This window comes from Periplaneta americana, chromosome 11 (genome assembly GCF_040183065.1).
Source record: "Periplaneta americana isolate PAMFEO1 chromosome 11, P.americana_PAMFEO1_priV1, whole genome shotgun sequence".
Taxonomy (NCBI): domain Eukaryota; kingdom Metazoa; phylum Arthropoda; class Insecta; order Blattodea; family Blattidae; genus Periplaneta; species Periplaneta americana.
Window position 1 is genome coordinate 59,529,178 of NC_091127.1, and position 14,269 is coordinate 59,543,446.

Below are 14,269 nucleotides of genomic sequence, written 5' to 3' on the forward strand. Positions count from 1 at the left end.
TGTAAGAGTCTACTAAGTTCAGCAGTTCTTACTGCCACTGCCAAGAAGCCCACCATTGTTCTGTTGTATGAAAGCTTTTATGTTATCAGCATCCTACTGGATACATGAAAAAGACTGTTTATTGTCGTTTTTATTAAGTCAGAGTTGTAGAAATGAATTCCTAGTGGACAAACTTGAATATGAGTAACAACAATTTTATCTGTAATAGTGGCATGATGAGGATTGTGACAAGGTTAGAGAGGAGTTTATTGAAATGACAGCAGTGATTTCATGCCATTTTTCGTGTACCGCAATGGAGCTTACCACTATTCAAGTTTCACCATAAGTGCACAGTAAACATTACCTTTACTAGAGCACTAAGAGACATGAGGCCGAGAAATATGACAGGATTAAAGTGGGTTGGATGAAGGGATAGGTCTACCTAATTAAGTGATAACACCGTCACAGTTCTCGGCCTCCTGTCAACTAGCTATTCTCTCATTTAACCCACTCTAACATGTCACAGTTCTCAAAGTCCCGACACTTAGCTATACCACAGTCTAGTACAGTATATACAGTCACGAAGCTCAATATGTAGTAAATATGCATCCATAGACAGTTGCTAACCACTAGGATCGCTAATATCGCCTCATTACAGACAATGCGAAGTAGTACCGGCACAGTCTATTGTTCCTAGCACCCTCACAACTAAAGCTTCATACTTTTTGGGATAATCTGAAAATTCGCTACTTCTGTTATTTTACGAGGTGTCGAATACGCATTACTACTGAGTGCAAGTGTTAACAGCAGTAGCAGTGACGAGAAGAAGCAGCAGCAGCAATTTTGGATAAATTTCAGAACACGGATTCCTTTCTTTCCCTCTTACTTCAAAATTCCAACCTTGTGCACACAAAATAATTTGGCACTGAAAAGTGCTTTTTCGTAAGCATGATGATGTGCATTCGACAAACGCAGACAAATCTGCTCTTTTTAGTATTCTCAGATATAATTATCAGTGAGGAATCCGTATAATGAAATTGTCATTAGTTACCTTAATTTCCTTCGTCCCATTATTTTCAGCAGATAAGACACTGCCGGACAGTGCTTAACGGGGTAAATTACTTCACAACATTGTAGAGCCATATACAATATGTATAACACACGAACAATACATTGCATATCAAGGTCTCGGCCACTCTCGGGTACAGGATTGTGCCTCGGCCTTCTTGATGATTTCATTACATGTAAGGAAAGTTTGTTTGTCATATTTTAAAAACTGATACAAAAATATTGTTATAATTTTAACATTCTTTATGTAGTGATATATTATACTTTACGAGTGAAAATAAATCACGCAAGTCTTGAATCAATCAAGATGATGTTCGTTTGCAACGCTGCAAGAGTACTGTGCTATGTTACAGTATTGTTAGTGAATTAATGTATGACACTTCTAAGGTAAAGTTGATGTAATGCCAAATTCTTATACATTACTAAACAATAAATATTCCTAACACTTCCGTCTCTCTTACATGACTGATTTTCGACAAAAATGTGTAATATACCTATTTACTCAATCATATAGTATTTATCACTCCAATGTTAAAAAGTTAGATCAAGGAAAAAAAGAAAAACGTTTTCAGTCATCCATCAAGTTGGATATTCATTCATTCATTGTTCTGCCCAAGGGCAGGTCTTTCACTGCAAACCCAGCGTTCTCCAATCTTTCCTATTTTCTGCCTTCCTCTTTGTTTCCCCATATGATCCATATATCTTAATGTCGTCTATCATCTGATATCTTCTTAGTATTTATTAGTATTTATTTATTTAACCTGGTAGAGATAAGGCCGTCAGGCCTTCTCTGCCCCTCTACCAGGGGATTACCTACTTACTGGCTTTTAAGGAACCCGGAGGTTCATTGCCGCCCTCACATAAGCCCGCCATCAGTCCCTATTTTGAGTAAGATTAATCCAGTCTCTATCATCATATCCCACCTCTCTCAAATCCATTTTAATATTATCCTCCTATCTACGTCTCGGCCTCCCCAAAGGTCTTTTTCTCTCCGGTCTCCCAACTAACACTCTGTATGCATTTCTGGATTCGCCCATATGTGCTACATGCCCTGCCCATCTCAAACGTCTGGATTTAATGTTCCTAATTATGTCAGGTGCAGTTCTGTGTTGTGTAACTTTCTCCATTCTCCTGTAACTTCATCCCTCTTAGCCCCAAATATTTTCCTAAGCACCTTATTCTCAAGCACCCTTAACCTATGTTCCTCTCTCAAAGTGAGAGTCCAAGTTTCACAACCATAAAGAACAACCGGTAATATAACTGTTTTATAAATTCTAACTTTCAGATTTTTTGACAGCAGACTGGATGATAAAAGTTTCTCAACTGAATAATAACAGGCATTTCCCATATTTATTCTGTGTTTAATTTCTTCCCGAGTATCATTTATATTTGTTACTGTTGCTCCCAGATATTTGAATTTCTCCACCTCTTCAAAAGATAAATTTCCAATTTTTATTTCCATTTCGTACAATATTCTCGTCACGAGACATAATCATATACTTTGTCTTTATTCTTCTCTAGATATCTTTCGCCAATTGTCTGTGGCAGTCCAATTGTGGTTAACAGTTCTGTTCGACTTAAATTGTGCCTCATCGGACCAAACAACTTTCCCTACGAAGGCCTCATCCTCTTGCATCATGTTCCGAAACCACTCACAGTACTGCATTCTCCGATCATCTTCATTTAATGCATGCAAAAGTCTTGGGATGAAAACTTTCAACTTTGCTGTTTTAACAATACAACGTAGGCTGGTTCTGCTAATCCCAGTCTCACGGGCACATTGCTTTGTTCCAAAACCATAGCCGAGGACACGGGGCGTGTTGATGTGCGAAGTCTCCCAGATCTGTCCTTGTAAACATCGCATGAGGTACCATGAGTCTCAAATTTGTCACGAGTGCTTACAATTGTTAATCGCGTTGGTGGTTCTGTTCTGTACTCACGTCTCCATTTCCGTTGAACTTCAACAACATTCTCAGTTCTCCAATACCACATCAAAATTACTTTTCGCTGTTCAAATGATAATCTTGGCTTCATTTTGTTGTTGATTGACCTGTCATGCAGCAACACTAGCATAATGTATGTGAGTCTCATCTGTTTACAGGACATCATACTACACATTACTGTTGTTTTTCGGTCCAACTTTGAAATATATTAAATATCTTCTGTCAAAGTGTGTATACATTTTTCGGCACCCTCTGTATATACATACATACAAGCTCCGAACTCTGTCACTACTCGAGAGCCATCAGATTAGATAGTTCTGGACATCTTCCAGTATTCTTCTGTCCCTAAATAATTGTTCTCATTCCTTATAATTGAATTAATGCTGAGTTTGCAGTGAAAGACATGCCCTGGGCAGAAAACTATGAATGAAATGTTTAACTGCTATATTTGATTTTGCTTTCTCTCGAAATTATTAATTTATATAGAGGAAAATTATACCAGACATTTATTTCGCTTTTATTTTTATTTAAAATCAGATAGAGAATAACATTACAATAATTAGATATTATAAATTGAGATAGCATAAATCATTTTATAGAATGAAACTGATAGCATATAAGAGAAACTCTGGTTATGTTGTGACACTGAAGCTACAATTGTTCGAATCCTTCCCAAGATTGGAAATAAACACTGATATATTTAAAATAATGTTTAATTTACATATTATTATCATTATTATTATTATTATTATTATTATTATTATTATTATTATTATTAAACGTATACAGTATACTTTCTAACCTTTTATTTGATTTAACTTCTGCAATTTTACACTTATTAATATTATTTTCAGAGCTCAACATGGATACAGTGAAAATTGAACAAGATTCTGATGAGAGCAGATATTCTTTAAGTGATCACAAAGACACGGAAAAAATATGTGAAGAGGATCATATGACACCGAGTTCTCTATTGTTACACAAAGAAGATGATGTAAGAATTTTAAATTATTTCATTTATAGGCTACACTCTTTTTCTTCAAACAAAAGGAAAGTTTCAGCAATTAATATTGAAGCTACCTAACTGAATTCTTGTAATATCCTTGCAGCCATTTAAACAAGGCGGTCCAAAAACATTTCTCTTGCTTGTACTGTTTGTTAACAGCATTTATGTGCCTTCAATTTCGTCTCCTGATTTGCAAACTCTATCTGTGCTGTTAGTGACACAGGTAATTTCCTCGAAGTTGCAACAATTGAATACTTACTTACTTACTTACAAATGGCTTTTAAGGAACCCGAAGGTTCATTGCCGCCCTCACATAAGCCCACCAGCGGTCCCTATCCTGTGCAAGATTAATCCAGTCTCTATCATCATACCCAACCTCCCTCAAATCCATTTTAATATTATCCTCCCATCTACGTCTCGGCCTCCCTAAAGATCTTTTTCCCTCCGGTCTCCCAACTAACACTCTATATGCATTTCTGGATTCGCCCATACGTGCTACATGCCCTGCCCATCTCAAACGTCTGGATTTAATGTTCCTAATTATGTCAGGTGAAGAATACAATGCGTGCAGTTCTGTGTTGTGTAACTTTCTCCATTCTCCTGTAACTTCATCCCGCTTAGCCCCAAATATTTTCCTAAGCACCTTATTCTCAAACACCCTGAACCTATGCTCCTCTCTCAGAGTGAGAGTCCAAGTTTCACAACCATACAGAAGAACCGGTAATATAACTGTTTTATAAATTCTAACTTTCAGATTTTTGGACAGCAGACTGGATGATAAGAGCTTCTCAACCAAATAATAACACGCATTTCCCATATTTATTCTGCGTTTAATTTCCTCCCGAGTGTCATTTATATTTGTTACTGTTGCTCCAAGATATTTGAATTTTTCCACCTCTTCGAAGGATAAATCTCCAATTTTTATATTTCCATTTCGTACAATATTCTGGTCACGAGACATAATCATATACTTTGTCTTTTCGGGATTTACCCCTCCTAATAAGGGTCTAAGTCTTAGGGAAACAATGTACCTTTTACTCTTATTTGTGAGGGTATTCAATTGATATCGGAAAGTATTCGATCAAATACAACTTAATCTAAATAGGTAGTCACTATTTTTTTAAATACCGTATCTATATTTTAGTTTTAAATCTTCATTATCTTGGGATACTTTTTACTGTTTGCTATACTTGTTTTCAGTTTCGAAGACGTAAAATTATGATACAAAGTTGTTATAGAATAGTTATTTTTAAATATCCTATATAGTTTGCCTTGTGAAGGAGGAGAACCTCACTGTTTGAAAAATATAATCAATAAGACATGGACAATAATGTAAAGAAAACTAAAAAATTAAGCCTATTCGTGAGAATATTTCACATCTTGTTTGAAATCACAACCTCACTATCTGACTACTAGGACAAACTATGAAATAATAAAACCATAACAGTGAATCAATTATTTACACTTTCTGACCAGCCAGAGTAATAATGAATTGAATTTGAAAGGGAATGGGCATTAAAATGATCCCCAAACTGTGACTGTAAATCAGTATATCTGTTCTTACCCTATCGACAGCTGATTTTTATCACTTTGATCACTCTATTAGCTTAAAAACAGGAATGCTGTGATAATCCTGAAGTTTGAAGGTGGAGAAAGTTCCAGGATCTTAAACCTAAGGCTGGTGAAAGCAACATAGTCAGAGAATATGTGAATATGATTCATCATTAATGGACCATCTGCTGCATAGGAGATTAGATATGATCCCCAGCAAATGGAGACACTTATTTAAATGACAGTGTCTTGTCACCCTAAGTTGGTTCCTATACAGTTTTCGTTGTTCCCTTGTTTTGCTCTTGCAGGGGCTTTTATGAAGAGCTTAGAATGTTTGAATTTTGGATGTTTCTGAGTGGTACAGTCCAGAATAGCCTCTCGGGTTATTCTCTGAGAGATTCCAAATAAAGGTTCAGGTCCCATATATGTCTACTCAACACTTTTTTTGTTAATTTGAGCTTCTTCAATTCCCCCCAATCTCCTCTATGTCTTGGAACCAAAATAGGTTGAATTTTATTATGTTTAGCCAGTGTAATGATTAACTGCAGACAATTTCAAATCAATTTATAAAGTAGCTATATCCGAATCAAATGCTTTAAGAGCAGCTCTTTAAGTCATTTTTTTTATGGAGCAAGTAGGAGTAATGTTGTTATATAGTATGATGTTTAAATGTGTTCATACGTGAAATGATATTACAGTTACCATGCTTGGCATTGGATCTCAGGTTCGTGGGATGGATTTTAAAGGGTGATAAATCTTTAGCATGGCTTCTTTGAAGATGAAAGTAAAGCTGAGAAACTGGTGTAGATTAATGGCATGTTAAAGGACTCTGTCCCCAACAGAGGTCGTCATGCAAAATTATTCGGCCATATCTCACCCACATTAAATTTGGACCCTGAATAACATTACTGATACATATAGCAAGGCACATATAAATATCAGTCTGAAAGTATTAGGTCTTGGTCATTGTGAATATCCATGCTGCTGTAGTCTCTATAGAAAAAGAAGTTCCCAACAAGGATTTTAAACTTTGATATACTCAGCTATTAATGTGTTCAGACATTGTTTTACATTTCCTTTGATTCGACTAGATAGCATGTCAAAAAATTTTACCTGATATTGTGTCTCAGCAACAGTTTCGTAAAATTAAAAATGGGAAAGCTTCAGATTTCCATACTTATTACTCACCAGATATAACCTCTTACAGGATACCATAGATGTAATAAAAGTTGAACCAGATATAGATAATGAGATATATCAGATATCTTCACCAAGCGATGATGAGTATATTGATCCAATATACAAAGATCCATCTTCATCTCTAACAATGACCATTGTGGCAAAAGAAGCAAAGGTGAGTAACTGTGTGTTTATGAAATTTTGTAGATGTCTGAGTGTACACATAGAACATTAGGAAAAAAATAAGTAATCCGATTTCCATTTCTGTTTATGATCCATAATAAGTATTGTTCATTTCTAACGTGTTTTATTCTTACATTGTGAATCTCCAATTCATTTTTCTTATGTATTTCATATTCCAATGCATAAACTTTGATAATTTGGTAAGACTTTGTCTAAAAATTTTACTTGAAACTATATTATTTGAACCGTTAAAAGTGTTATAATTTATACAGGTTATATACCTTAGACAGACAGGTCCCTGTTTCGACACCGCTGCGGCGTCACCTTTAGTGTCCTACGAACTACTGCTATTCCAACTGAGCTTGATTTCCGGCATTTGCGTTCGTCAGTTGTAGGGGTGGGAGTGTGTAGCTCTTATGGTGGGGGGGGGGGTTGTTTTTGTGTCATGTATTATGATGTCGAATAATGTATGGGTCAATGAACTGTAACTGTGTATTAAGTATATGTTGTGGGTATGTTATTGTGGGGTTGTATATTTCGTATTGTTCTAACATGTGTGATGTGTATTATTTCCATATCTGTTTCTTTGTTATTGTAGTCGTGATTGTTGTTGATAATATGTTCTGCGTAATTTGATGTGATGTAGGGCTTAGTTATAGCTTTGATGTGTTCATTGTATCTTGTTTGAAAGAATCTTCCTGTCTGTCCTGTGTAAAAATCTGGGCAACTATTGCATTTTAGTTTGTAAACCCCAGTTGAATTATATTTATTTGTATATTTGACGTGATTATTTAGACATTTGTCTGTTGTGTTATTTGTTTTATATGCTATCTTGTATTTTAGTTTTCTGAATGAAGTTGCGATTTTGTATGTATTGGTATTGTGACATGTTAATGTTATGTATTTATTCTCGTGTGGTATTTGTGTTGGTTTGTTCTGTTTTTGTTTTGCCCTTTTTATTAGTGTGTCCATTATGTTAGGGTTATATCCATTGTCTTGTGCTATATATTTTATTGTATTTAATTCTTCAGTGTAGTTGTCATTGTTCATTGATATATTAATTAATCTGTGTATCATGGTACAGAAAGCTGCATGTTTTTGTTGTATGAAGATGATGCTGCACCGGCATCAGAATGGGGACCCGTCTGAGGTACATAACCTGTTTAAGTTATAACACTTTTAACGGTTCAACTAATATAGTTTCAAGTTTTAAACAAGTGTTAATGTGAACAAGAAACAATAAAAATTTTAATTGACCATTGTATCTATTTATTAAAAAGCCTGTGAAATAATTATTTCGAACTAATAGCAGAGTACTTTCAATGTTGTTCAAGAAATATTACATGATTAGCATAGAGAATATTTTCTCTACCTATGGGGAATTCACTCTCTTGTCTAATGGTTTGTACCACATGGAAGCAGTAATGTGCAGGCAGGTGAACACCTGTTCTGCAAGTGTTGTTCATAGACTGCAGTGGTGACCAACTCGTGCTCTTTGTGCAAGAGCACTCTTCGTTGCAAAAACAGATCATTCCGCTCAAAAAGACGTCAGAAACTTTTATACTTAAGCTACGGTTTGTTTACAGCGATCATTGCTGGACGCACATCGCCGGCAATTATAAACGCTGGTGATGATAGTCAGGAAGTGGTTTCTTTCTCAGCATACATTGCTGGAAATTCTCATTTGTTTTGCTGTCATAACTCGATTCAATATTTCTACATGGCCTTCTCTAAATATCGATTATTGAACATGTATGCGGCGATGTGCGTCCGCAACCTCCAGCGATCTGTGTCATGTCCAACGACCTACATTGGCGATCATCACTGTCAATGATTGCTATAAACAAACTGCAGCTTTATGCTTACACCACTCACTGAATGTTTGTTACATGTGTGTTCCCGCATTAATCAGTATAGGTCAGTATATTGTATATACACAATTATATTCCTTTGTTTACGTTTTGCTACAACAAAGACGAAACTCGAGCTTCATGTTAAAAAATCTTTGACTGCATAGGTGCAGGTGATAACATACGGAGTTCCTAGACTTTTATCACCCACATAATTATTGTTCCAATGATAAGATTCCTGCAATCAGCTTGCTCGCAAAGTTGATGATGTGAGTGCACACATTGCATCTTAAGAGCAGCTGAGTTGGTCACTACTGATAGATTGTGTGATTCAACACTAGAGTAATAATAGACAGATACGTGGATAAACAGCTGTTTTGTTTCGCAAGTGTTATTCATAGACTGTATACTTCTTGATTGATTGATTTTATCTGTATACTTCTTCTTGAACCTAGATCTTTACTAGATAGGCGTTTTTTAGTTTAGATGGCTTTCTTGAAATTTGTATTTTGTCTCTCTTAAAATGGAATTCATAGAAACTAAATTACTTTTTCAGAAATCGAGAAGTCGTGGAATACGAAACAAAATGTGTGAAATCTGCCACAAATATTTCTCTAAACCTAGTGATCTGAAGAAACATTCTGTGGTACATAGCAAAGAGAGGCCATACACATGTGATATTTGCAACAAATCTTTTAGTCAGATGGGAACTGTGAAGAAACATCAACGTATTCATAGTGGTGAACGTCCATATTCGTGCGAAATTTGTAGTAAATCTTTCATTCAGCGAGACGATTACAAATGTCATCTTAGAATGCATAGTGGTGAACGTCCTTACACGTGTGATATATGTAAAAAATCTTTCACAAAATTGAATACTCTCAATATGCATCAACGTGTACACACTGGCGAACGACCTTACATATGTGACATTTGTCAAAAAAGTTTTACTTTAATGAGTACTCTCAAGAAGCATCAGTGTATACATAGTGGGGAGAGACCATATTCTTGCGATAGGTGTGATAAATCCTTCATACAAAATCATCAATTGCAATATCATATTCGAATGCATAATGGTGAACGACCTTACTCTTGTAAAGTATGCATGAAATCATTCACACAAATGGCTACCCTGAAGAAACATCTTCGCACACATGCGGAAGAACGTCCACATTCCTGCAGTATCTGTAGTAAAGCTTATTATCATCGTGAAGATTTAAATAATCATCTTAGAAGTCATAGTGGTGAACGTCCGTTTTCCTGTGACATTTGTAAGAAATCGTTTACAATACAATCATCCCTCAACAAACACAAACGTTTACATAGTGACGAACGACCATTTCCTTGTGACATTTGTAAGAAATCATTTACAATGCCATCGCTTCTCAAGAAACACAAACGTATACATAACAAGGATTGTTCATACTCGTGTACTTTATGTAAGAAATCTTTTGTGCAATATAATCATTATAGGAATCACTTTTGTATATCCAGTGGTCGACCATTTCAGCCGTCCAATTGAATTATTATACTGGGACTCTGTGCAACAATGCTAGAAAAATTATACTAAAAATCGCTACAATATATTGAATAAGTTCTCAACAATTTCTAGGTTACCATGTCTGCCATTAAAATCCATAATTCGCGTGTTTAAAACCTATTCCAGAGAGACTGAAAATAAAACCTGTTTTTTTTTTTTTATTGCACTGTACATAAATAGTCCTGACTCTGAAATGAGACAGTTCCATTCACAATTTACTGATTGTTTCTTGTTCATGTAAAAGTTCAATACTCATGGTCATGTTTGCCAATCATAGACTATACTGAATTCAACTTAAGATGCTGCCATCTGTGAAATAGAATTTTATACCTTCGAAATGTTATAAGTTATGTTTTATTTAATGACGCTCGCAACTGCTGAGGTTATACAGCATGGCTGGTCTGCTGAAATTTTGTCCTGCAGAAGTTCTTTTACACGACAGTAAATCTACTGATATGAGCCTGTCGCATTTAAGCACACTTAAATGCCATTGACCTAGCCCAGCAACCTCAGGCATAGAAGGCCAGCGCTATATTAACTCCTCCAACCAGGCTGACTATACCATCGAACTAATTCCGAAGTTGCAACATCTGGAAGGAGTGGAAACTAACCTACAATTACGTCCTGCTTTTATAATTTATATTTTAAGTAATTATGTAGATTCATGAAATCTCGGACGAATTTATGACTTCAAAACTCTATTAGCGAATTCGAGCATTTATTACAGGAATGTGTAAAGAAAGAGTATGATAAGAAAAAGATGGGATAAAACTTAAGCTGGCATGTCTCAAACTTATCTCTAGATTTTCTAGGTGAAACTATGAAAGATATGTGGCAGGTCTGGAGAGAAAAACACTAAGTCGAAATATTAAGTATAAATATATAGTATTCTAAGAAGACATCTAAGAGTGACTGCATGAATAAGGGCAAAAACTCGCATTTGGTGTGGAGACAGTTACTTCTCTGAAGCTGTGAGTTTTCTATTACTACTATCAATAACAGCTATTTGGATTTTTCGTCGTTGCTTGCTTATTGGATAAGTACTACTAGAATTAACAGAAGACTTTCTGGTAACACTAAATTATTGTACTCAATATCATTACATAACTCGCCAAAAATCAAATAAAATACTAAAACACAACTTTTAACATAAACACAAAGAAAACATTCGTACACAAACAATTGCATTTGTTGAATGAAGGTGATTAAATGTAACTCACATGTCCACAAACATTTGCTATTGCACATCCTGAAGTTTTGGCCCTTTTTCTGTGCAGTTAACTCTAGTTCCTTTTATGTGATAGTGATACTAATATAATCACATGGTACAGTATAACAATGTAATTGCCCATCTAATACGACTTATCAGAACTTATCAAAAGTGGTGTATTATCTGGTATCTGAAAGGAATATTTTAGAAGACAATATTAATGTCTACAAATAAATACATTTTGTAAAAAAAACAATGTCATATATAAAAATTGTAAAAACATGTAGTTGTTGGAATACAACATATTGTTTGTTTACCTATTTTAATAAACTATGCTGTGACATAAATTTGTCTTCACTTAATATACAAAGAAGTTCAAGCTGAGAACATTAAAAGTAAGGCCATAATATTTAATTAAAATGTCAAAATGTTAACCGTCCTCAGCAAACAAAAGGTTATGCTTGCAATGACATCCAATGTTTACAGCTTCGAACTAGAATTGGACAATGGTTTTTTTTTTTTTTTTTTTTTTTTAGAATATAGACTACGGTACTACTTTTTTTTTTAAAGAGAAATACAGTCAGATGTTCTGTGTCATTAATTACAGAACATGAAAGAATTTCTTCCTGAGCAAACGGACTACAGGCAATATGAATAATGTTTCTTGCCCATGTCGAAATTCAATTCTTATAGTTACGCATGCCTACCATTCTTATCATAGGAGGTACTAATTTCTGTATGAAATGTCCTAGTTCAGAAATGAAATTCCTCATTCACAGACTAATGGAAATCTGAAAGATCTTGATGAATAATTATTATGTTTCAAGGTACAGTACTGAATGTAGTCAATAAATGGTTGTATCAGAGGTTTTCTCTGTAACATTTTACTTTATGTAAAATACAAAATAAGAAGAGATTGTTATGCAAAATACTCTAATAGAATAAAATATTGACTTACTAAAATTTCATTTCACTAATGTTAGCTTCACTAAAATGTTTGAACGGGGCCACCATTTTCAGTTGACTATCTATGCCACACATGGGCATCGTGCCTCACTTGAGAATTTGTGCCTCACTGACCTTCACAGAGCTTATCGCTCTGAGTGACATCATCTTCACAGTCCCTGTTCCTCCCTCACGTAGCTCCTAGGCGTGGGCAGGTTCTATATCATTTTCATAAGCAATATCAGTGGTGGCATAATGGCATTATCAAAGCAGTGTGTACGCGTTAGAAAACGATTATTTCATGAGAAATGGGAGGAAGAGTTTTTTGCTGTTTAGAAGGGGAGAACATATTATGATATATGTTATGCTCGAAAATCCTATTAGGCATTAATATATTTAATATACGATATTACTCCTTACGTCATAAAGAACATGCTGAATTAGAAGGTAAGACAAATTAAATGTTATTTTTCATACTATTCCGAAGAAAATTTATGATCTTAACATTTACAAAGTATATTAAATACGACATTATACCTTAAACACGGTGCATTAAAAAGTATGAGGAATTAAATGTTGTTTGTACGTATTATTTCCAAAAGAAATTTATAATATATGTGCGTATGAAACGAAATATGATTTTCTGAAATTATTTTAGGTCGAGAACGTGCAAACCTATTAAGTAATCTTGAGAAACGCCAGAATATTAAAGAAAATAAACGTAGACAACGTGATGGAGAAATAGTAAAGAGGTTTATGATTACAGCTGCCGAATTAATTTGCCAAATTGAATAAAAGTTTTCGAGTCTCTCACATTAACCAAGCGCTTTCCTAATAATTCGCCACTGACAGCCTTAGCGATTATGATTAGGTGACGCAGGTCACAGCAGTTTAAATTTCCCATCCTACTCTGCAGTCTCCTCTCCTAGTAAACAAACTATTTCAAATTGAGTGCCTCACGTAACCGAAAATTATGCCCATGTATGATCTATGCAGTAAACAAATGACGACTGCAAAGTATGTTTTATAATACCGTAAAGAATTTGCAGTTTGAAATATTAGCAAACAAAGAAACAAATGGTAGGGAGATGATAAAAACACAAGAAAGTATATAAAGATTAGAAGAAATAAAGTACGCTAATACAATAAAATTGGTATTAATTGACTTACTAAAATTCTATTTCACTAATGTTAACTTCACCAAAAGTTTGAACAGAGCCGCCATTTTCAGTTGACTATCTATGCGGGAAACAAATGACGATCGCAAAGCATGTTTTATAGTACCATAAAGAATTTGCAGTTTGAAATGTTGGAAAATAAACAAATGCTAGGGAAGTGATAAAATTGTAGCTATAAACAGCCATGATTGGTTGAAACACGTCCTTTCAGACCGTTTTATTGGTCAAAAGAATATGACGTAGTAAAAGTGTAATAGAATGAAATTTAAAAATTTAATGTTTTGCCAAAAATCACGAAATTACAGAACTAAGCCCATTAACACCTAAAGCAAAATCTGGAAAATCACCTACTTAAATCCATGTTGATACTGTATTCAGCTTCAAATTGTTTAAAAGGATATGCTAATTCAGTATTTTTATACACTGAGTTCCAGAAAATATTTCCAGTGTTTATATCAGCTGACCAGTAGCAGATACCTTTCCCCACTACTGCTGCTAATTGCATCTGCAAACTCAAGCTGCTTCACTGGATTAAAACTTACATACTATGCAATGTTAATACATTTAGTTAAGTTTTCAAAATTGAGTATCCTGTTTTATGATTACGACTAATCATTAAAGATGCCGATTCAAAATT

At 34.7% G+C, this 14,269-nt stretch overlaps 2 protein-coding genes across 6 annotated transcripts in view; one reads left to right on the top strand and one right to left on the bottom strand.

Moving 5' to 3' along the window:
* Positions 1–1,171, bottom strand: part of LOC138709044 (RING finger protein 145-like) — a 71,827-nt gene extending 70,656 nt beyond the window's left edge. For 2 of the 4 annotated variants that reach the window (XM_069839531.1, XM_069839529.1), the window contains exon 1: positions 1,031–1,169. The gene's annotated coding sequence lies outside the window, so the exon portion shown is untranslated. Of the gene's footprint in view, positions 1–1,030 lie in introns of all 4 variants that reach the window. The other 2 variants (XM_069839535.1, XM_069839534.1) reach the window with 2 other exon arrangements.
* A 54-nt stretch (positions 1,172–1,225) lies between these two features.
* Positions 1,226–12,029, top strand: LOC138709043 (zinc finger protein 271-like). Of its 2 annotated transcripts, none has more exons than XM_069839527.1 (4): positions 1,226–1,445; positions 3,845–3,984; positions 6,755–6,901; positions 9,316–12,029. In XM_069839527.1, the coding sequence occupies exons 2-4, from the start codon at positions 3,853–3,855 to the stop codon at positions 10,279–10,281; spliced, it is 1,245 nt and encodes a 414-aa protein (XP_069695628.1). In that variant the 5' UTR covers positions 1,226–1,445; positions 3,845–3,852; the 3' UTR covers positions 10,282–12,029. The 2 variants fall into 2 exon arrangements, with proteins under 2 accessions (XP_069695628.1, XP_069695627.1); XM_069839526.1 differs by having other exon boundaries at positions 1,227–1,434.
* The last annotated feature ends 2,240 nt before the right edge of the window (positions 12,030–14,269 follow it).